The sequence below is a fragment of the Amblyomma maculatum genome, chromosome 3, assembly GCF_055883805.1.
Source record: "Amblyomma maculatum isolate TAMU_Amacu chromosome 3, ASM5588380v1, whole genome shotgun sequence".
NCBI lineage: Eukaryota > Metazoa > Arthropoda > Arachnida > Ixodida > Ixodidae > Amblyomma > Amblyomma maculatum.
The window spans coordinates 206,315,685-206,340,719 of NC_139346.1; the positions used below are offsets into that span (position 1 = coordinate 206,315,685).

Consider the following 25,035-nt stretch of genomic DNA (forward strand, 5'->3'; position numbering starts at 1 on the left):
CGAAAGCGCGCATGAAACGCAGGGAATTTGTTCCGGAGATTTCTGACTCCCAATGCGCACTTGCTCGCGGCCGTGTATACTTGGACCGTTCGGCGCAGACCTGCAAGTATGTTAAGAACAATTGCGGCAAGAGCGTCTGAGAAAATAGGCCGGCAACATAGCGCTCTGTGTCTCTTCCCATGCCTTGTATTTATTTATTTATTTATTTATTTATTTATTTATTTATTTATTTATTTATTTATTTATTTATTTATTTATTTATTTATATGTGCCTCATAGGCCTTTAGGAGGATTGGGTGAGGGGGGGGGGGCATATAAAAAAATGAACATACAGAAATGATAATCCACTACAACGGTACATCGCACTCGCTACACAGCAAGTACATGAAGTACACCCCATTTTCAGCTGGAACTATACGTGTTGGTATATCATATCTGAAAAACACGACCTCGCTTAAAAAAAAAAAAAAAAAAAGGAAGACAAGAGGATGGATGACGGAGACGAGTACACATGGACAAGCGTGGATCTGCGTTTGCCGTCTCTTCATCTCCGTCCACTTTCTTTCTTTGTTATTATTTTTTGCACTGTAGTCTTTACGGCATTTTCTCAGTAAGCTCTTGAACTAAGGAGACCTCTTAGGGACATTTTAGTGTGCTAGCACCAATAATCCACTTCCGCATTTTTTTAAATAACGTTGTTTATTGCCTGAAGGCATAAAGGGAGTTCATAAAAAAAAAAAAAAACTGGGGTTGTTAAACAAATAAGTTAACTTCCGCGCGATCTCCGATGTTTGTCCGTTCCTCCTCACGAACATGCCTCTGGCAGCTGACATGGCCCGGGCACTGGCTGATCCGCGGTTTCAATGACGTCATGAGATCACGTGTAACGGCCGAAAAGGCGGCAGCACTTTTGAGGACCCTTGGATCCCGTGTCAGACACGCTACTCGCAGACATGTTCGTACAATACGCGGCTTCTTAAAGCGGGGCTTCATATCTACGTCGCGTGGTCTTTCACATGATGTGGCAGATCCCGACTGTACGCCAGTGAGCGCGTGCGACCCGAAACCGAAGAGGAGAACCGAGCTGCTATAGCGCACCCTATTCGCACGTAGCCTAACCACGCTAAATCGCCCGCCATTTTTTTTTTTTTTCAACTTTGCATACAAATGCAATATGCTCTTGCGATTTCTCAGCTAAGAGTCCTCTGGAAGGTGCATTCCAGGCGCGCTCCGTGTATTGCACCACACTGCTAAAGGGGGAGCACAGGGTCTGTATACGACGCAGCACAGAAGCACTACCCGCGCTCCTAAGCGCAGCACATCCCTATTAGACTTGCGGCCTTGCCAAGCGGGCCTGCCTCCCCTCCCCCTTCTCGAGCCGCCTGCCCTCTCCACGTCGTCTGATGCGTCCATCAGGCGCGGCAGCCACGGCCTGTTTGGTAGCACTTGCGACGCTGACTCGACGTCGCGTCGCTTTTGCGGCTGGGAGCGAAACACAGCAGTCCAGCACAGACACTGCGAGCCCCTTCGCTTCGCTAGTAAACGCAGCGGCCCTGCTGTGCACAATCCTCAAAGCTTGAGCCCCGTAATCATTCCTGCTGCCAAGCGCCGCTTCGAAATCCGGGAACCTAGAGCGGAAAGCTTCTGGATGCTGCCCGCACACCAATCCCGTGCGATTTTTCCTTCCCGCATGTTTCCAGCTGCCCTGAGCAGTTGACCGCAATAAAGTAGGTGGCGCGACGGCCATCTAATACCGCAATATTTAGGACAGATTACTAAATCTCCAACGCTTAAACATAAGCCTGTGCTGGGTTTCGAAGCAGGTGTGTATGATGGAATATCTTTTCCGCGCACTTCCGACCCTTGCCTTTCGAACCACCTCGAGACACAGCCTATGGTATTTGACAAAAAGAAAAGCATAGATGACACGTGTTGAGTAATGCGAAAGAATAACGTAATCGTGCAGATAATTGATTAGAAACTAGAATGTGTGTGTTGGTTGAGTCACTCCGACAATAAAGTTCCTTTCAAAAACAGCGAGGATAATGTTGGCCTTTGTCATGCGCCACATGTTGTTCACGGGTAGAAACAACTGCCAGCAATTACGATTCCCTCCAAAATTTCTCTCGAGCAATCCTTTCGGCACGCGGTTAGAGCAGCACTTCCACTTATACCTCATCAGGGATAGAACAATCGAACGGGTGACGACCGTTCGCGACACAAGTGAATCTTCTCGGAACGCGCAGAGACGCCGCACTTTGGCGCCGCTGTGCTGCCGACACAGTTGACGTCAAAGCCTGCGCCGCATGCGGTCCTGGCTGCGCTCGCTCTCTCCGTCGTCTTTACGACCCGCGGATAAGGGAACGCTTTTACAACACACGAGCAGCGTTCTCGAAGAGCGGCCATTAGGCTGAGGGCGCAACGCAAAGGCAAAGCAAGGTTGCATTTCCCGTTGTATGCAGCTGCCGCGCCAGTACCGATGATAAATGAGTCCGCGTGCGCGGCGCGAGAACAATTTCACGCCGGAGCATTTTGCAGCGTTCGGTCCAGTTCCGTCAGGTTCGGCAGCTCCCGACAAGAGTCCGGCTCACACCTGATAAGGCTACTGCGACAACATTCCGCTCTGCTTTGATAAGAAGCTCGTTGCTCGTCCGCCTTAAAGATATTCAAAGAAGCGACAATCATGCGTGCCGCTGCTGCTCAAAATGCAGCGACTGGGCAGGCCAGCGCGCTGGAGCTTTTTGTTGCGGTAGCACTAGCATTGTGCGATTTCGCGTTGTATTAGTTAAAGAAGTCGCCGATTGGTCGAGAAGGCGATTATCGTCCCAAAGCGACTCAGGCTATGAGAGACGCCGTAGAGGAGGACTCCGGAAATTTCGACCACCTGGGGTTCTTTAATGTGCACTGACATCGCACAGCACACGGGCGCCTTGCTTTTTGCCTCCATGGAAAAGCGGTCGCCGAGGCCGGGATTCGATCCCGCGTCCTTGGGAATAGTAGTCGAGCGCCGTAATCACTGCGCCACCCCGGCGGGGAGTTCGTATACTGTACACCAACTAAGTCACCAGCGGAAATATTTCCTGACGTGGTTTCCATGGGTGTCTTGTACTGTATTACCGTGGTGCGATCAAGTAGTGAAAATACTTCATGTTTGCGTCTATTCATAAAGCGTAGAAAGAGTCAAATAAAGAATGGAAATTACTGTCAATTGCATTCCAAAAGGATTCATACTATCGGAATTTTTTAGAGCTTGGCGATCACGTGCTGAACGCAGGTCCCCATTGTCGCATGGCGGACAGGTCAGCGGGCATCGGTAGGTTGACACTGTCCCACGTGCGTGCATCGCTATCTTATCGTGTCGAGCCAAGTGGGCTCTCTACGCGCGAAGACGGGAGCGGTCGGGCTCTCGGTTGCAACAAACAGCTCCCGGAAGACAGAAGCCTGCCCGACGCTGCAGCATACCTGTGGCCTTCTCACGAACGTCAGCGAGTCACACTACAAGCTTGCTACGCTTTTCTCAGTTGCCTGCGCGCGATGCCTCAGTCAAAACCAATGCTTCGAAAAGTCACGGGAAGATTGAATGAGCACTCTCGGAAAGCAGCACATTAACGTCGCCGGTTTCAAAGCACTCGCATCCACAAGCCCTATCTGCAAATGCTTCTGGAAGAAAGTACCCTGTGTGCATAGGTTGCGTGATAGTCCATTTTGTTCGGAACACGTTCTCTCGAAAATAGCACTAGTTTGCAGCAGCAGCCTAAAGCAAATCTTGTACAACGCAGCGAAAACCGTACTTACCCCTGGGGCACTTTTCTATGCGTTGTTGTCATGCTTTTTCACGTTATAAAGGGGATATGCATGGGATTATCAAAGATCAGCCAATGGAACGGACACCGGTCTGAGTGGGCTACGCTGCTATCGCGCTGTTCGTAACAGTACGTATGCACCCGCGCATTGAGGTCGCTCACCCGAAAAAAAAAAAAAAAAAAAAAGTCAAAAGTGGTCAGCGGAGAGTCCTGCGCCAACTGTAAGCTAGTGGGGAAACCAGCACCGCAAACCGCATTTCGAGCCAAATTACAAATGCGGTTGATTTTCTGAAGAATCGGCGGCGGCAGCGCCCGGCCGACTAATGCTGGCACGAGCTCGCAGGCCGAACGCTCGGTTACGCGGTAGAGACGGCACGAATGAAGCCCGCATCGATCGTGCGCTCCTACTTAATATTCTACACGTGCTGTGCCGTACATGAAGCGCGTGCACGCTCGCACACACGTCGTTCATCCGAAGACGCAAATATGGAGAGCCCATCTTGATCGCCGGGAACCGCATATGTGAGGTCGACGCCGTTGTTATCGGGTCGCTCACCATGCCGCACACGAAACTCGGTTTTCTCCATCACCATCAGCCAGGCTAGAAACGTCGATACACCTCTGGCTTAAGCCTCTCCAAGTGACTACCGCTGAGCTCACGAAGGGTTCACGAGGGTCCAGTTGTGATGGAGCTGGGGAAAGAGCGGGAGACAGCTGGATGCCAAGGTGATCTCCCGGAGTCCGGCGCATGAATCAAAGGCCGGCGCAGAGAAGGTCCCTGCTCTAACTGCGCAGGCAAAAATGAGGAGAGCAAGGAAGACGTAGGGAGGGCGGACATCTGGACGTACACCTAATTCCCGTCCTCTCGTTAGTGACGCTTCGATCGCCGCCGGCCTTCTCTTCCCTCCTATATGGAGGCGGCCGAAGCAGCAGCAGCAGCAGCAAGCAAGAGTAGTGGCAGCGGCTAAGACCGGGCGCTCGCCAGCGCCGCAGTCGTAGAGCCGAGGCCTGGCCAGGGATCGATGGCATCGGGAAATAGAATGGCCACCCCTGCGCCCTCTCCCACGAGCTGGGATCCTCGCTCCGGTGCTTGGCGCTAGTGCACACGCACGCACGAGAGAGGGAAGAAGCCGGTCAAAGTGAGGCGATAGACCCGCCGGTCACACAAGCACCACGTATAGAGACTTTCTCCCATCCGGCTCTTGCCAAGCCAGGAGCCGAAGAAGCGTGTTTCTTGGTTGCCGGCACCTCGTCCTATGAGGAGCTCTTTCTGGATAAGTTGGAAAGAGTATAGCACGGATGTGCACGCCGAGCAATGGCAAGGCGAGCGATGAAGAAAGAGAGCTCCGGAAGGGGAAAGGAGCGGGTGACAATCGACCGCTGACTCAGGTCAGCATGCCCTGTCGCTATACGTACATCAAAGACACGATGAAGACTGCATCTTCAACGCCAGAGTAGACTACGCGCCTCACTCAAACATCTGGCTTTGCAGAGAGGTCTGCTCACGTAGACACCCTACCTCGAAACCTTAGCTAATCACGTATACTTAGGAATTGCCCTGGTGTTATCCCTCACATCTTGCGTAACATTCAAAGCATTGAACTTCTGAAGGCGGACTAGTAATATCCCTGATGGAAACATATGTTCTCGTTTAATATATATGTGTATATAATACGGAGAATCTGTGCACAGGATCCGACGCGTGTAGCGTATAAAGTATATTTACCTTGGAAGACCTGAAGCATGAAATCCCTATTCAAACCTGAAGAACACTGGAAAAATAAAGAATGCGCCATGACAGGGAACGGATTGGGCCATCTTTCAAGTATGGTGCGAGGGAGATCCCGAAATACCCACACGCTTTTAACAACGGAAGTTCACAAGGACGTCAGCCAGTCAGAGATCTTGGCCACTTAGCGTTGGCTTCATCTCCCACCCCGAGTATGCCTCTTTGTGTGTTCGTTCTTTGAAGATCATTCAGTTGCCATATGCATCGGCAAAAACGTGATGACCACTTCACCGTAAATAGGGGTGCACACCTCAAGGATCCGTGCTCGACGCTCCAATGTTGTTTAAATAATGGCATTTCTACATTTCGCATGGCGACTGGATATCATTCTGAACATTTTTCGCTCGGTGTATGCAGATGGTGTAAATATTTGGTCAGTACACACGGACCTTAGCCGCCAAGAATTAGGCATTCAGACCATTCTGTACAAAGTCTCTCAGTGGTGCACAAAGTTGGCCTGACGTTCTCTGTTGAAAAGAAACTCTATGCCTATAAGGAGATGGGGTAGACGCCGACTTTTGCAAACACTATACAGCTGTTGTTGAATGGCCATCTTTCCATTTTCGCCTTGATTACTTGAGCCGAACAGGACGATTTTGCCTGATCAGCGCCATGGTTTCGCTCTACGCTAGAGAAGGGACATCTATTTGGTCGCATTGCCCAGAAAACAGAGGGTGCTTCATCTATTACGGCTTGGACGCCAGTGTGTTGTGTAGTGTTAACCGTAGTGTGCTCATCTGCTTTTTTATCAAGCTGAGTACCAACGCTTTACCCTAAATGTGTGGAACTGCATGAAAGCACTGAAATGAGATGTCATACGTGCTATCAGTGGTCCTCCTCGATTGACTCCTACTCCCGTGCTACAAGCGGAAGCTTACATGAATACTAGCTAATGATAAGTTCGTAGACCAGCGTTGTAGTGCGCGTTGCCCGATGCTTCAAGGTACACCTGCAGCGTCTGCGCTGGCCTATTACTTTGACCCGACTTATCCGCTACATGACACAAAATCTTCGAGACCACCCTTGACAGCGACCGAAGGACGGATAATCGACATCTACGTGTAATGCAGCGCATTCAACGCTCAGTGGCCGAAGCAGCCGCTCCTGAGTAGCGACGGTAGATACTTTAAGTTGCTCCGGACTCGGAGTGGAATGGAGCTACACCTCGTCAGTCAAGATTACCACCCTCGCAGACCGCCGGTCACAGGAATGTGGACACATGGGCCCCAGCAACGGGCCTTGTTGGCATTTGCAGCTGCACGAATCTGCATCTCAACTTTTATTGGTCACTTATGCCGAAGGGCACAATCGCGCAATAAAAAGAAAGGAAAAGAAACACAACGTGCGTTCTTCGGAAGAGATCTATGCCTACCGCTGAGTCTTCCTTGTTTAGCACGCTGCCGGAGCGCAGTGGAAATCATGCACACCAAGTTTGCACGCTTCTTCGATACGTCACATCAGGGCATTCGAGAGGCACAGGGCATTCGAGACGCACGCAAGTTAACCTGGAGCGAAATACTTGTAGAAGCAATCGCGCACATGATTCCTGTAATCACGAGAGCAACACCCGCGAAAGCAGACTAGCAGAGCGTGTGCCAGCGCTCAAAACAACGTCGGCAAGAAGAGAGCTACAATGTTCTCACGCCAGCATCGGAAGTCGCGTTCGTGTCTCGGGATGCTCTTTCAAATCGGTCCATTGCCTCAGGTGCAGAACATCTCCCATTGCACTCGGTATGCCGCGACTGAGCTTATCCGCCGGGCCTGATCACCCTTTCGCGTGCGCTTCGACTCGGCGGGGAGATTCTCCGAACGCCGCAGCAAAGCGCCCAGCATCTTCCGGCTCGAGGCACGACGTGTGGGAATATCGAACAGCTTACAGTCATGGCCGACGTTACATGAAACAAGGTGTGTGTGTGTGTGGGGGGGGGGGGGGGGCGCGGGGGGGAGGGGGGGCAGTATTTTTTGGGATTTACAGCAACGTAACGGCCGATCTAACATAACGGGAACAGACTAACTGGTAGCAGTCTTCCACTTTTTAAAGGTCGCGTATATAGAGACCGCGCAAATTCCGCACCGCCGAGTAATGCCAGCACAGAAGTCGCCATACAAATCTAGACTACACGCTTCTTTTCTGGCCTTCCCTTGCCGCGTCCAAGCTTTTACCGCGTCGCGGTAAAAGCTTGTCCTCCCTGCTTGGAGGGAGCCTAACCGATTCTGCAGGCATTTTAAATAAAAGTTGTTCTCTCTCTCTCTCTCTCTTCCCTTGCCCGAGCTTGATGCAAGTATCTCCCAATCGCTTAAAAGGGTATTTGAGAGGAAGATATACTGCATAGTTAGAACCTCGGCGATTAACAGAAAGGGATCCATGGCGCGCTTGTAAAGGTAGAGCTATTACTCAATTCCAGAGGCTGCATTCGTCGTTTTGCAAGACAGCGCGCGTGTGCGTGTCGCTGCTGCGCCGTTGCGTCGTGGCTTCGGCATGTCAGCGTCGGCCGTCCCTGCGGTTTTGTCGTGGCACGCGTGCGCAAGCGCTCACTAGTGTTTCCGTACGTCTCCACCTAATTTACGGCCGCGCGTTTTACACGACAACCAGCACGCGTCCTCAATTTCCGCTTCCCGCTCTCCTAACTCTCTCCCTCACCTCCGCCACCCCATGAGTCTCTCGCTCTTCGGAATCCAGAGCGTGCGCGGAAGCTTCAGGCGTGCCTCGCCACAGCTGCCCTTCCCCTTTTCAGTGATTATCCTTTCCCTCAGCGTCACTCAAACAGCCGCTGCCTTTCATCCCAGCTGCCATATTTTGCTTCCGATGCGTTGCATGCGTTTTCTTGCTGTGCTGCTCCTGTAGGCTGCGTGCGTGCGTGTGTCCCCCCTGCGCGTTCGTTCGGCGCTGAAAACCTTTCAGCGTTGCGGTCGGTGGCAGACGCGAACTGTCGACGAGGACGTAAGTCCTGGACAATTGCCAATTCCGAAATGTGGCCGCTGCCCTCTCACTCCGCCTGCCCCAGACCTCGGCGGGCAGCTCTTCATCCGAGCTGCTCCCGACGCTCGACCTTGCCATGGGGTTCCGCTGCAAACACACCGCGTCGCCGCCGCTATCTCTTTCCCCATCCTCCTCTCCATCATCCTCCTATTTTGCCCCTGGACTTGTCAGCGCTTGTTCGGGTGGCGCGGCCGTATTTCGGACGTCGCCCGTTATTTCCGGTAAGGAAAACAGGAAAACGCCAACGGACAGCGCGCACGGAGGAAAAGAGCGGAGAATAAACAAATAAACAGGGATTAATCTTGCTCCACTTTGCGCGCTTGTATGATGTGGTAGAGACTGCTGCCGTATATACAGACGGTTATACGTTGCCCCACCTCTCACCGCGCTTCTCTTTCACCCTTCCGCCCCCTCTCTGTCTTTTATCGCAGTCGTTTGGGGTGAAACTAGAGAGGCCAGAGTTGCGTCGCCGTCTCTCGTCGGGACGATTCAATTGCGCTCGTCCGGGTGGCGCGCGACCGAAGCCAATTAGCTGCACGATGCACGTGTCCAAAATGCGGATGCCCTCTCACGAATGCAGCCGCTGCATGTAGCGTTCGCTGGGAAGCGCGCTGGGTGCTCTCCGTAGTGACGCAAGCCATCTCACCTACTAGGGTGCAGTTGTCATCACGTCCCATTGTCCGAAACGATAAGCAGGTGGACATGCACGCGACCGAACAACGATGGGTAATCATAAACTGCGCTACTTCATACGCAATACTACAAATTAATAACCTTTAATTTACGTATGTCTCTGTTCTGTTCGCCTATAGTGACGCTCCGAATGTCTTCTCCACGTAGCTGCTTCAAAACTATGTTTCGGTAACGTGATTCGATAACCTGGAAGCTAAACTAGCTTTGTTATTGGTTGTTATTGTGTCGAATTATACCTGATAAATCCACGTGAGAGTGAATACTAAATAACAACATAACAACTTTATATATATGAGGGCACGGCGAAATAAAGGGCTGCAAACTCACGATCCACACTAGATGCAGGCGAAGGTTAACTGAATTAAGGGGAAAGTGCGCGCAGAGTCAAGTAACATACGCGGTTAAGCGTTGCGATACGTGTAATGAAATTTGAGGTGATGTAAGACTCGGCGCAAGATCGCCTTGAAATCAAGGGCAGATAAAAGGCAGATACAGCGTCGTTGACAGCGCTCAGTGTGTTTCATTCGCAGATTATTGCTTGCCCCACGCCAAGCGGACTTGACTAAGGCGAAAAGGAGAATTTCGGATGGTCACAAAATGGCGTCTAACTTGAATCGTGTACTTTCTTTTTTGTTGTTGATTATTTCCCTTTTAGGCAAGGATGAGTAAGGTATTCCACGAATGCCACCATGATCAGCTGTCCCCTTTGCCTTGCATACAACCCCCCGCTTCAATGTGTAGTGGCACAGATATAAACCAAACAAATACTGAGTGACAAGTCAAGACGTTAAGCAAAGGATAGCGCATGCCTCTCCTACCCAGCAATGAAAAGTGACGCCACGGGGAAAGAGAAACAAATGGAACGCTAGGGAATGCAACCAGGAAGGAAACACGAATGGCACATGCGCTATAAAGAAAGAAAGCAAAAGTGCAGCCACGGAAAAATGTCTTGGCGTTGTTTACTACCTCTTCATTCTCTGTCTCTGCTGTATGGAGTCTGTCCCCCCCTCTTGCCCGCGTTGGACGCATGTTTGTGTCCGAGCATGATGCGCCGCGAGGCGCGGAAGATGCGCGCACGAGCAAAGACAACGTCGACGAGCCACCGCCAGGGAGGAAGCGAGAGTACCGCAGGCATCCCCTCCTCGATAAACGTATCTGCAACTGATTACTCGCGAATGCCTCCTCCGCTCTCTCGTTGCGTTGTCGCCGCCGACGTCGTTCCGTTACCCCCTCCTCTCTTATCCCTTCTCGTGTGTTCCCTCCTCTCCTCACCTCCATCGTCCTGTCGGCTTCTGCACAGTTTGTGTGCGCCCCCCTCTTCGCAACCCCACTGTGCGCTATGGCATGAAGGGTGGCTGGTGGGAATGGCCTGCAGACAGGCCTCAGCCGTGCCACGCTAATTTAATTCCGGTGACAATCGGAACGGAGACACTTTCCCCTCTTCCCTTCGCCCCCTTCCTGCGCGAAGACGACATCGACGCTTCGCCCCCGGCATGGTTGCCGATGAGAAGAGGCGAATGCGACGCGGGGACAAGCGTTCCCAAAAGCGATGGCTGCCGTCAGGGATTAGGAAAGCGAGGACATGCCAGAGGGTACTAGTAGAAAGAATATTTGGACGAGGATATTATATTTGTTACCTCCTTTTTAGAATGCTAGCGCAGCGGTTTATTTCGGTTCCGATATGGCTTTCACTGGGGTCGTTTCTGGGCGATATATAGTCTACAGGCGTCACGGATGCAGTGAGCCACGAGACGCCGTAAACATGCGCTTATTCGCGAGTCCCCTACGCGGGTCAACACTCGTGCAGTCGCAATTCGAGGATGAAGTTACGACAGCATACCGGCAACATATAGCTCTTCCTACGATCGTGTCTTTACGTTAACAACATCCCGCGCATACTGCGAGAGTCATCATCAGCTATGCCAGCAGCAGGGAAAGACCCCTCCCACACCCATCTAATTAACCCGGTCAATAATTTTTGGTCCCCTTGATGCCCCATTTCTGTGATTAAGACGATGTTAGCGTTGTTCCAAGAAGTCATGAGGCATCGCGTATACGGGGTGGCCAGTTTTTCTAGCCCAAACTTTTCGCCGTTCTTCAATAGATCAGCTGTCTCCTGTTCCTCAGCAGCTGCTTTTCCGCTTTTACGTTGCGTATATATGACTTCGTTTATTTCCGCTTTCGTTACTGCTGGAGTCTAATTATCCTGCGCAACCACGTCTCTCGTTATGGTCTTGACTACGTTCAGTATTGTGCAGATTTGTAAAATGGGCGAGGATGGCATTATTCAGTGAAGGTAATCAGCGCCGCTGTTTCGGTAATATGGCAGTAGCGACATTTCGACCTGTTTCTGAGTAATAGGTGTGTCTTAAAGCTATAGCGTAACGTAACTGGTGCGAATCATGGGGATAATATTTAAATGAAATGGGTCAGCCAACAGAGCTGTTTTAACCCTCTAACGATCAATGACATGAACAACGTTTCCTTCGACCTTTAAGACGGCGCTGGTTTTAGATCTGACGTTAAAATTCTGCGAAATTCAATTTGCAGTGAAGCTTTGAAGCAGGCGAAGAAGGTGCAAAGGTTAGCAAGACAGTTCATATGGGGCCGAGAGTATACAAGGGAAGTGACCCGGTGGTAAAGGGTTTGCCTATGAGCACGTGTTTGCATTCTGAGTTTGCACAGTCATTTTTTTCACGACTCCTCGCATTGGGAACAAATTGCATACATAGAACGCTCGACAGACATTTATGCAAAACACTTGCACTGCGGAACCCCTTTGGCTTAATTTACGATCCTCACATGAATAGTGGCTCACTTTTCATTCCTCAAAACAGCCACATAGCGACGAAATAGGGACAGATGTTCTCGACACAACGTTCGAGAGACGCGATGAAGTAGTACGCGCATGGAGTTCATAAAATGCCGAAGCTACACATGTCACTAAGGGACGCGTTAACTGATATCTCCAGGCTAATTTCACCTCATTATGCTTAACGTGTTACCAAGCCGTGCACATAGTGCAAAGGCATTTCTGTGCTTCGACCTTATCGAAATTTAATACGTCACCTACGCCCGGAGCCTAAGTGAAGTGATTTCGAGCTGTTTTTCTCGAATACGATTATATTTGGGTTCTCTAATCAAAGCATGCAAGAATTGGGGGTAAAAAAAAAAAAAAATGCGGGACAAAGAGCCAGACAAGCAGGGCCTTCACAGCGCAGCGGATTAAGATGGCACAGTAGAAGTGTTTGGCGATGAAACGAGGCCGCAAAATTTTCTCCATTCACTCGCGACCGAAATAAATCGCGCGGCAATATACGCTGCAGAAAGCACGCGTCCACGCGGACCGCATTCCTCGCAAATCTCTCGCGCACGCGTTAGGCAAAGTGCGCAGCCGTCTTTCTTTCTCGGACGAACGAAACAGCGACTCGAGCCTCAACAGACGCCGCTCCCTACGTTTTTCTCAATTCTCGCCGGCTCGGCCCAGCGCGCATTGTATACATGTTACAGTGGTGCAGTTGCAAGGCGGCGATCGCCGAGCAGCGCCATTAGCATTGCTCCTGTCGCCGCCGCAGGAGCGCGATTTCAGAATCGGTCGTCGTGGCTGCTGTTGCTGCATTAGCGGCTCCGTTAGTGCGACGGCGAATGAAAAGACGGTGGTGTGCGTGAGCAGCAGTAGAATGGATAGATCGGTTTAAGCCGAGGAATGCCGCTGGCGCTGTACAATCAATCACCGCCGGCTGCGGAAACCCTCGCCGACCCTCGCGGCGAAGGTGTCTTTGGCTGCCGCTACCGCCGTCGCTTACACACCGACTCCGCCGCCCACTCGAGGGCGACTAGTTTCGAGGCGAAAGGGAGATGACGACGACGTCGCAACTGGTCCTCGATGGGCGACACGGAAACTGCGCTGCGCCGCGCGAGGCTGCTGTTGAGCAGCGCTTTCCTTGCTCGGAAACGCGGCGCTCGGGGTCCCACGAAGCCGGAGACGAAGACGTGGCCGAAGAGACGGCCGTATCTATAATTTTGTCTCACCGGTACCAAATGCACTGCTACAGATGCACTTGAGGTAGGTTAACATCTGGCAAGCGGAATTATATACAGTGCTATTTTAAGGTGTGTTTAGATGGCGACCCTTGCACAAGAAATTTTCTGAGGGCTGAGCAGCACATCAGGGACTATAGTGTGCCACAGCCAGAAACTTCCCCGCTAGTCTGCTCGCGAATGAAGGCGTTAAAAGCACGAGTTCATTTTTCACATGCCATATTTTATGACGAAAGTAGCATCAGCTGAAGCTGTGTACGAGCGTGTAAGCAGTTGGACATCGGCAGGTGCAGGGCTAAATCTTACTGTTTAACATCCCCGTTAATTTGCGTGCCAGTAATTTATCAGTCATTATTATCTCTACAGGGCCTCTCATGGACAAGAAAGCTTGTTCCGCTTTACGCCCTACAATCAAATGCTTCGTTGTGCTTGTGAGTGAAACGGACGCGCAATGATTTACGTGAATGGAGCGTTTAGAGGAATCAAAAGTTGAGATACGGGTGTCTTGCCCAGTTAGAAATGCAGCTACGAGAGAGTCATAAACAAAATGTGGCCCGTTCGAACATAATTCTCCACATGTCGCCTGAAAATCGGACCTTTTTCAAAGGGGACGCCACCTACTGGCATGGCAGCACGAGTACCATGTCTGACAGAATGTTAAGAACATCAATATCAGCTTATATGCCTAAATGTTATGCCCAAAAGAGCTGGCAATTTTTGTTACCCCTCTTTTTAGTTGCCTTTGCGTTCAAGATGGAATCTGCCGAAATTTCCAATTTGCAGGGTCGCGTGAGAGAGTGCAAGCAAGAGAAATAAGCAAGACGATCTGCTCTGGAACCGGTACTGCTAATATCAACGTTGGGCAATTAATGGGAACACCAGAACATTGTCAGAAATACGCCAACCGTCGCAAAAGTTGTACATGAACGAGAACCTCCTCGACAGAAATCCGTACGATTGGGTTGAGATACAAAATCTGAGCGCTAGTGCCATCAACCGATATTTATTAGGAGACTGACGCTTCAGTTAGGATCCACACGGTACCTTCATCTGCGGCAACAAAGAGACGTACACGGGCAGAGAGCGGCATTTGCCTTCCCACTGTTAAACGAAGATTGTTCGCATACGCGGAAGGGAGCATATCCAGGAACCTGATTAGAGTTTACTTTGTGATCTGGATGACGTGATGCCTTTTAAACAGACTGTTTTAGAGGCCCACGCCGGTTCCATCCGCTTCTAGCAACAGAATTCCCTACTTCCCCTATTCTGCTGCCTCACGAGGACTGCAAGAACGGAATGATGCATACTAAGAGGGGAAGGCCACTTGTTTTGTTTAGCGATGCCTGTCTCGCAGCAAACGCGCCTCATCAGAAACGTACGTTGGAACGAGAATCTACAATGGATGGTTTGGTTTATGGGGTTTAACGTCCCAAAGCGACTCAGGCTATGAGAGACGTCGTAGTGGAGGACTCTGGAAATTTCGACCACCTGGGGTTCTTTAACGTGCGCTGACATCGTACAGCACACGGACGCCTTGCTTTTCGCCTCCAACGAAAAGCGGCCGCCGAGGCCGGGATTCGATCCCGCGTCCTTGCGAACCTTAATCGAGCGCCGCAACCACCGCGCCATCCCGGCGGGGGTGCAGACCGTAATGTTTAGGTACCTGCACAAAATGTGTAGCTGGTGAAGTTTTCCTACAAATTTATACTTTCCACGCGTATATCCTGATTACCTAAACCAAACTGCTTGCTATGTCTTGTTATTCTTACGCCGAGTGGCTCTTTTTTGTATTACGGTATTTCCAATTGCCTGAGTCTAGAATGCGCTGGGTCAAACTTTACATATATGCAAGCGGCCATTTCCTGTACTTTGTGCGAAACGATCGGGGCACTTGTGAGGTGCCCTGTTTCCTCTGGACTTTGTCCCGTCATAGAATGTGTAAGTAAGGAAGGAGGACTGGTCCTGAACTCTACTCATACCGCCTGGTAGTAGAATACGATAGATTTGATACTGAATAAATGAAACCTATTTATCAAAAAATCAAAACTTTATGCATTCGAGACATCTACAAAGCGATTCTTTGCTTCGGAAGTGTGTGCCTGGGCATTTACGACAGCGTGAAGAGGAGCCCAGACCTGCTCCCGTTAGCCTTCCGGTTTGAGGTTAACTGCTAGCCACCAAATATAAGTTCAAAGCCGAAAATAGACGTACACGCCTGACTTTCCTTTTCAAATGGGCTAAAGAGAGTATGAGGGCACGGCAAGAATTGACCCCGCAAGAGAGAAACAGGATCACTGTGTAATGGTAAATGAAAGGTTATCCATGCGAGACCGTAACCCATCAGTACTGTAAATGATATCGCGCATCCCCCATTAGGGAGCCTATTTTCTACCTCTCCCTCGATAATGCCGCACATATGAAACGCGTTCTAACTCTCGTACTACAGCGTTTGCAAAAAAATATGCGGGGCAACACCTATTTCTACCGAGCTAAGTAGTAGGACTATTGTAGCATTCTTTGAACTCTTAGACTATGACAACCAACCCCCGAACTGGAGGGCTGTTTATGTGAACTTAAGACTTAGCCAGAATTCGGAGGCCCGTAATATCCTCCGTACAGCCATGCCCCGAGTTACACAGCGCAGGTGAGGCGCGCCACTCTATGGTGCCCACAAAAAATGGATGCCAAAGCAAGTTGCGGTTTCGCAGTCCCAGAGAATGAAGGTGACACGCGGCTGAATGCATAGTTCATGAGAGTAGTTTATGAGATATTTGACAGCGGCAGGTCCCTTCGTCTGCCGACCCGGAAGTCGCGGTTTACGAGGAGGTCATTCCTCAAAAAAGCCGAATAAACAACAGAATGACGGTTATTCGGTTAGCGCCCCGGTTCATCGCAATAAATAGATCGGCGTCTTTTTTTCAAATCGCGCGGCCACAGCGTTTAAAGGAACCGTAAGAAAATAGGAAATAAAACTAATTTGAAGGAAATTTTTTAGGTCAACAGAAGGGAAAGTTGAGCGAGTTGTAGATTGTTCATGATGGTTTGGAGGGCGCTGTTTAACACGGAGACAAAGGCGTGCGCATAGGTCTGAAGATACGGGCAACAAAGCAGCAAATATATGCAAATGAATGCCTCGTCTATCTTTATGTACATATGCGTTCCGCTATGAAGTAATCCGTCCCTAGACATGATCCAAACAGCACCTAAAGAAACGATGCTAAAGAGTTCAATACATCCATCTATCTGCTAAAGAGATGCGCAAATAGCCTGAATCTGAGCTTAACATGTTTAAGTTGACTACGTTGCTACACTGTACATACATCTAAGCAGCGTTACATTTTACCTCGTAGGACTGGCCAAGAGCTACATAAGATACTACACTCTTGTTTCCCTCTGACGCCAGCGTACTATCTAAATAAAAGCGCGTAGTTGTGGGCGCGCGGTTTCTGCCAATTGAATTCGCTTGCTTTCCTATACGGCGGCTGAATGTTCAGCATATTATTTCGACAGGAAGGTTTGCGCTCGTGCATGAAAGGATGCACAGAGGGGTCCTGTAAACCAGCGGCAACGTCGAGTGAGCGGACTGTTCTTATAAAAGCACTCTGCATAATTGTAGCGGCTCAGTTCGCTAGAGGCCAGTCTCCTCGGCTCAAAAGCTCGAGGGACATCTTCGACGAGGAACACACTAAGTAAGAAAAAAGGAAGGAAATAAAAGCGACAGTAAAGACTCGCTGAGAAATAAAACAAATCCAGAGCGATAAAGTTGAGCCGCGTTCGCAAATAAAAGGCATTCTGTGCGCCCCTCCGACGCACTCGGGCCGAGATACGTGAAACGTCCGGGGGACGCATAAAACCGCTGCCACTGCCGACGAACATCTCAGCGCGAGAGGAGCGTGAAGAAGGGCGAAGCAGCACGAGAAGGCGACGCCGTTTTGAAATTCAGTCAATAATCGCTCGTCCCAAACCGAAACCGTTTTTCGCGCAGCTGTCACAGCCGCCAAGGCAGCGGATGAATGCGACGCGTCGAGCGGAGGGAGGGACTGCGCTCGGCGCGTGTCGTATTCGTGGCGTCGTCGTCCTCGTCTCATTCATTCCTCCGCCCGAAAAATAACGAAAAAGAAGAGAGGAGGAAATAGGAAGGGGGGGGGGGGGGCTGTGAACGGGCCAGCACGTCGTGTGCTGGCAGCGTCGAGCCGCTGGAGATGGGAAGTCGCTGGGCTTTTTGATATGCGAGAGAAGCGGTCAGTAAAGCGGACGGCTACGAGAGCAGCGATGATGGCGCCTTTGGTTTCGGTTCTGGAACATGTGCTGGCGGACGCACACTGCCGAGCTGGGCGGGCGCACAGTACAAAGAACAGAAAAAAAAATAAGGAGAAATACTGAAATGGAATGTCCTCTGCAAAGGAAGATAGATAATACTACGCTGTGGATCGGCGCATATTGAGCTTGAGAGTCGATGGCAGCAATCACGCACCGAAAGAGCGCCCAGGTAGAGACCGGATGGATGCACGAGATCGCGCCACACCTACGCCAAGTCGGTATTCTCGTAAACCGTATACACATGGTAGCTGATGACGCGGAAGCTCGACACGGGTTCAGCCAGAACCGCTGGCGCTTTCGCAAAACTACGTATTCGCCCGGCGAAATCTGCTCTCGGCGCTGGCCCGGCCGCGGAAACCCGGCGCCGGAGCAGACGCCGGCCCCCTCCCGGAAGGGATGCCGGCTCCAAGCAAGCACAGCGGAAGGCTGTTCGCGTGGCGGCTGAAAAAAGTGAGCACTCACCGGGCGCCGTCTGCCAGCTCAGGCCTCCGATGAACATCTTCCTGCAAGACAACAACAGAAGAGGGGGCGTGTGAGCGAGACGCGAGAAGCTCGCGCGCCGCGCGCGATCGCGTAGCCGGAGAGAAGCAGGAAAACGGACCCGGGGTCGTGGGCCGCCTCGGTGGGGCTCGCGGGGTTGGTCGGCTGACTGTCGTTTTCCATGATCATGGTCGGGGCACACAGTAATCGGCGCGCTGAGACGACGACAACAACAAGCGCGCTCGCTGAGAGGAAGGGTCGCTGGCGGGGCTGCTACACACTACTACCACGGACACACTCTGGGCGAGCAGGCGACGACGCCGCACACTGGTGGGTCACTGCGGCGCACGACTCGAGGTGGGACGACAGCACTCGCCGGTGGGCTGCTTCTACGCTAAACGACTGCTTACTGTCCGCTCACTACGCGAACATGGCCCTCAGCGCAGGCCTCGACTGAGAGCATGCACGACGCTTTTGGCTCACCCCGCCGCCGCCGGAGCGCCGCAGATGCGCAGGGGGCGCCGCGGGCGCCCACCGCGAAGCCCCCGCTGGGCCACCCCATTGGCCCCCGGCGCGAGCGCTGCATGACGTAACGAGCAGACGTCATGCGTTGCGCATTCGCCCTCACCAAGCCGGCTCTCACCCTCGTCTCAAAATAGTGGGCGTAAAACGCCGCCAGCCCTCGTGGTGACATCTAGCGGCCGCTACAGCAAGCAAACGCACGACGCTGAGCTCCACGCGCGGTGGCGCCGCGTCTGCAACGCGTAAACGATCGCGCACAGCGCCTCTTGTTTTGTTTGCTAGCGAACTTGTTAAATTTAATTACAATGAGAGATACTCGCTGCGAAAAACACAGGCGCTCCTGTGCGGACCGCGCTCCTCGTCTTCCGAGCGGGTCTCTTCTCCTCCGCCTTCCGCTCAGTTCTTGTGAGCGCGAGGGAAGGGGGCACACCGGCAGAGGCGCGCCGCCAACTTATTAGGCGCGCGCGTCGGAAACGAATGCTTTTCTAATAAAGTTATTTCTCGGTTGCTAACTGCGTGCGGGCGCTACGATGATAATGCGGATGAGCCTCGGCTTGCCTGAGTACAAAGGAAGAAGTAGAAGGCGGCTTTCAAAGCAAATGAGCGGCATTCGCTTTTCGAAGAAAGCAGGTCAGTCGAAACGGGAAAAGGGTGAATTGTATTACCAAGCCTACAACGCGAAAAGAGAACGGATCAAGGAGGCGTGCCACAAAGGGAGAGCTGACGCTGGTTCCGTCGTCTGGGCACAGCGCGAGCTTCGTGATTAACACCCGCCTTGCCTAACCGGGTGAGGGATTTGTGCTTAACGACTGATTTCATTTTATTCTTTTGGTAGAATTTGAGATCGTTTTCCTGGCTGCATACAGGAAACTCCATGGATTTTTTTCCTGCAGCACACTGGAAAAATGTCAAGACAGGTAGAGATAGTCGTGGTGCGTGTTTCATATTCTTAGCTAGACAACAGAATGTTGCATACTGAACATTAAATACTTACAAACACCTTTTCTTACCTTGTGTTTTACTACGTTGAAATAATATCATGCGAGGTCGCAGTAATTGATAGTAGCCACTTACACGCATGGAGTATTTTTTTTAGTTATCATCAAGTGAGGTCCTGGTATAGCCAGTATTATCTGAATTGGTACTCAAGGCAGCTACAGCACTTTTTCTGCCATCGCTTTACTCCAATAGTGATACTTTGGTGCATTTTAATAAAGGATTCAATGTAGCAAAAAGTAATCTGGACCCGTGTACTGTGGTGCCCATCACTTTTGGGGGTAGCTATGGCCCGCGAAAAAAAAAAAAGACAACAAAAAACGTGATTTTTATATAATTTTAGTAGGCGCTGCCGAAGCATATACCGAAGCAAATAGGCAGACTTTACGCCATAATGAAATGTGTCTAAACACATGGGCGTGTAAAAATTACTAGCACGTTGCAAAGGACAGTGGCCTGTAAAGCTAGCTTCACCCTTTGCAGGAGTAGCATGCGGCGCAGCCAACAAGCCAGTGCTTCTCTACGTTTTAGAGCGCAGCATTTTGGCGCCTGTTTCTGGGTTTCGCAGCGGAGTCGGCGTCGTCGGCCTCGTAATCAGTTCTGCCCTCCTTTCAGCGCCCCAGTTCAAGCCGACGCTTCGGCAACCGGAGCCTCGCAGAAATTGGAGGGGGGGGGGGGGGGGGGGGGGATCGCTGGAGGCAGCGCTAGCAGCGACCTGATGCCGCTGACGCCGCTAGAGTCAAGACGACGTGCTGCGTAGAACACCGTCACCGTCATGCAGAAAAAGGAGGGGCTCCCCACCTCTTCATGCGTTGTGGCGAGGGTGCACTGCGGTTGCCGAAACGCCGCGACTCGCTATCAGAGAATCATGGTGCGTGCATCCCGTTCTCACTCGCTTCACTCGCTAGAGGCGTCAGTGGCATCAGTCAGTCGCTGCTATCTGTTCGTCGCGCAACGTTACTATGAACCCACGCGCTGCCTCCCGCAACCTCCCGATAACTCAATTGCTCTCTTCATTTCTCCGACCACAATCTTCTTTCATGACAGCCAAGAACTGTTAGTGGAGTGTTTCTTGAAGGAATAGGTGTGAAAAAAAAATGTCTGTAATTGTACATACGTGGAAGCTGTGACAGATTTTCTCTTCTTGGGCTCCAAGATTACCTCGGAAGGAGACTGCAGCCATGAAATTAGGAGACGCCTGCTTCTGGGAAAGAGAGCAATGGTTAGCCTTGACCGCCTAGTAAAGAGCAGAGACATTAGTCTGCCAACCAAGATCCGTATAACTCGTGCTATGGTCTTTCCAGTTGTGATGTATGGATGCGAGAGTTGGACTGTGAAAAAGGCTGACCGCCGAACAATTGACGCGTTTGAATTGTGGTGCTGGCGAAGACTCTTGAGAGTTCCTTGGACTGCCAGAAGATCAAATCAGTCAATATTGTCGACCATAAACCCTGACTGCTCATTGGAGGGTCAAATTCTAAAGTTAAAGCTCAGCTACTTTGGTCATCTGATGAGAAGAGAGGAGTCGCTGGAGAAAGATTTGATGTTGGGAAAGGTTGAGGGTCGCCGGAGAAGGGGTAGGCAGCGAACGCGATGGTTAGATGGCATCCTCGAGGCACTGCAGATGAAATTATGTGATGTTAGGAAGATAGTGAGAGACCGGAAAGCGTGGCGTGACATGGTCAATAGGGTCACGAAGAGTCGGACACGACTGAACGACTGAACTGAACTGTCTTGCTCGAAACCTTTAACTCATTTTATCGAAAAGGTGAAACAGCTGATGAGCTGCGCTGAAATTTCGCATTAGGAAGTAACGTAATCGTGGGCAATTCTTTCTTTCTTTCTTTCTTTCTTTCTTTCTTTCTTTCTTTCTTTCTTTCTTTCTTTCTTTCTTTCTTTCTTTCTAGTTTCCAATGTCTCGTGCGTGCGCGCGCGCACGCACGCACGCACGCACGCACGCACGCACGCACAAACACAAACACACACACACACACACACACACACACACACACACACACACACACACACACACACACACACACACACACACACACACACACACACACACACACACACACACACACACACACACACACACACACACACACACACACGCACGCACGCACGCACACATTCTGTAATTACAGCTTTTCTACAGTACGCCATTTTCCCTGGGCGGTGCGGTGCGTTACGCAGCACTAGTTGTGGACAGGCCCAGGCTGCAGTCTCTCCTCTCTCCATTATCCCCGCTTTTTATCGCAACAGCCGCTCTTCGGGTGGTTCCAGGAACCTATATCGTCCTGTTGCTAATTCATCTCCCTTTTCACATCTCCTACTCCTGTTTTCATGGCAACTAGCCTACGGATGATTCTTGTAGCAACCACTGCTGGGTGGCGCCTTGCTACGGTCTCATCACGCTCAGTTCCTCTTCGGCAACCACACTCCGATTGAAAATTTGTCATACATTCTTCTTTGTACCTTAACTGCCCTCCGGTGCCGACTACCCCCCGCTCCGATTTAGCTACTACACCGAAGCGAATTACAGAAACGGGCCCAATCGTTAAATGGAGGAAGTGCCGGTTTGGTGATGGAAGTGCCATGAATCCCACACGTCAGTGAGATTCAACATAGGCTCTGGTAGCATTTACATTACTTACAACTTTAGTTCCTACTGAACATGAAACTTAACGTGGTACCAGCTTAGTTGAGCGTTGTGCTGCAAACGTTGTGATGCTTGCCTCAGACGCATATGAGTCTTTCGTCCGACATCAACAGCGTACAGAACACAAGAGCAAAAAAACACGGCATGACGTGCCCGCGTCCTGCGGAGAGCTATTGTCATGTACTGGCAGCGTCGCACAATGGTAAGCTTGGGGTCGCGCTCCACGACAACCCACTACGCGTTCACACGGGTCGACAGGCGGCGCCGAGGGATGAGCGAAGTGACGACCGCGCCTCGGAGGACAGCTGCGAACCGGCCGATGTTCTTTTGTTTTGTCAGCACTTCGTGTCTAAATGACAGGGCGGTGAACACGCAAAACACACGCGCTCATTACAGGCAAACACTCCCCGCGCGCCTCCCTTTCGGCAAGCCACCTGCCCCGGGAACGGTTCTCTTTCAAAACCTCTCTGCCTCGCCGCTACCTCGACTGTCCTCATGTGTGGTCGCACAAGGGCCGCTACGCTGCGTTTACAGTCCGTATGCCCGTTCGTCATCGTTTTCCAGTTAACTTTCTCTTGGTACGTTTCATACGACTGCGAAGTCAATTTACAACATAAAAGCGAAGAGCTGCGTGACTGACTCTAGTTACTGGTTTAGAAAACTGTGTAATATTAGTAAAATATGTGGAAACAGCGTTGCTATGCGCCAAGAGTAAAAATTTACATGGTACGAAATAAATGCCTTATTCACGCTAATGGCCTCAAAACTAGCCAGTAAAGTTGGTTTCATTTTATGCTTTTTTTTTTCTGCATTGCCTGGTCTGAAGGTTGCGTTGTAGGATTCAATGCTTTGGTTGCCCCTTTCCTGTCGCGCTTTTCTAATTTTTTTTTTTTTTTTTTTTGCCGAGTGAAAAAAAAAAAAAAACAAAGTTGAGGGAAATGTTGGTTCTAAGATGCATATAAGAACTAGCCAGTCATTTAAAGAGTAATTTGGTAAACATCGGCAGCGGCTGTACTGGGCAAAAACAAGTATATGCGTTTCAGTAGGCGTGCATTTTTTTTTTTTTTTTTTCAATGCGAAAGCACTACTTTGAAACCAAAATGAAAATGCTCTGGCTTGCATAACCTTGAGGTCGGCATTAGCTGGCATAGCATAGCAACAGCCCACCCATACTCATGTATAGTTTATAGTAATAACAGAGTAATTACTCATTGACATCCACTCAAGTGCAGCCATACGGCTACAAAAGAAAGCTATACAGCTTTCTCAGAAACTTTGTGGGTAAAGAAAAATTCCTCCTGCTCAGGGGATCGAACTCGGGACCAGCAACTTTCCGGGGCAGTCGCTCCACCAACTGAGCTAACTAGGAGGGTCAGCAGAACAGATGGTAGGGTGAGAGCGAATTGATCAGTAACTCGAAGTGGGAATGTTGTTGGTTAAATAATTAAGGTTAAGGAAGGCGGTAGTCCCGGGTTCGATCCCCGAATCAGGAGGAAGTTTTCTTTAACTATGATGTTTCTGAGAAAGTTCTTTAGCTTTCCTTTGTAGCCGTATGGCTGCGCTTGGGTGGATGTCAGTGAGTAATTACTCCCTTATTACAAGTATACTCCACCTTGGGGGATTCCCCTAAATATTTGACCTATAGCCTATAGTGTACCCCTGCCCGCAAAGGCTATGTCTGCCAGGATGGCATTTTAATTTTCGGCTTTGAGTATCAATGTTAACTACTAAATGCCTTCCTTTGAAGAGTACGTGATTGACGTCAGCAGTCCCGCGGTATAGCAATAGCGCGTGCTTTCGCACGCCTACTCTGCTTAACTATACTTTAAAACTCTACTAAGTTTTTCTTCTTAATAGCCTTCGATCGCATGACGCACGTGCAGAGATTGTTATACGGTCGTTTTTCTCATATGCTCCTTCTTCGTCTTGCTCCTAACATTATACTTTCAAACGTAAACTGGTTAAGTTTGGGTTAAATAAACCAAACTAGCCCTTTCAATGAGTGGGTGCTCCATAAAGAAACTTGTTGTTAATCTATTCAATTATGGCACGGACCGAGAGTAATTAATATGGCAATCCAGTTCTCACTAAAGTATTGATCCGTTAAGCACTTTTACTCCTTTCCGGCTTTGAGTAAAAGCACGGGCAGCACCTATTGTTCGTCTGATAGCCAGAAAGAGCAGGCGACAATCAGACAGGAGCACTTCATTATAGTCAAGTGCTGACGTGCGGCGTCCACATAGAGGCAGTCCGTTTGCGGGCGGGGGGAGGGGGAAGGGGGGGTGTCTATAGTTGAAAGAGCCTTCTAAGACATGATAGACTCTCTTTTTGTGGTTATCGTTACTCACAGCATATCGCTGACTGAATCTTATTCCAATAAAACAAACTTCATGTGCAAAATTGAACTCATTACAACATTCTGTGCTTTTTAAAATTCATGATACAGAAAATATACAATAATAAAAAATCTAGGTACGCAAAAATATTGGTTGTGCTCCAAGAAAATCAGCAGACTGTCCGTGGAATATAAGCAGCAAATACAGGGTAATAAAAAATGAGAATGGTTCGACGCTGCTGAACCGAATGCGGAGCGAAATCATTAGCAGCGGGTGACCCAGCGTTCTTCTTCCTCTTCTTCTTCTCCTTCTTCGTCGTCTTCTTCTTCGTCTTTTTCGTCTTCGTCTTCTTCGCGGCTGCTCAAGGTCATTCGTGACTGCGACCCCGGACTACGCGACGGGCCGAAACCTGG

At 50.4% G+C, this 25,035-nt stretch overlaps 1 protein-coding gene across 6 annotated transcripts in view; it reads right to left on the bottom strand.

The window, feature by feature from the left end:
- Rbp6 (RNA-binding protein 6) overlaps nt 1-18,589 on the bottom strand; it is a 553,757-nt gene extending 535,168 nt beyond the window's left edge. For all 6 annotated transcript variants that reach the window (XM_084599398.1, XM_084599400.1, XM_084599397.1 and 3 more), the window contains exons 1-2: nt 18,228-18,589; nt 18,089-18,129 (exon numbers count right to left, since the gene is read on the bottom strand). In XM_084599398.1, the coding sequence (XP_084455524.1) occupies nt 18,089-18,129; nt 18,228-18,295 (109 nt within the window). In that variant the 5' untranslated portion in view covers nt 18,296-18,589. The remainder of the gene's footprint in view (nt 1-18,088; nt 18,130-18,227) is intronic.
- Nucleotides 18,590-25,035: the final 6,446 nt, after the last annotated feature.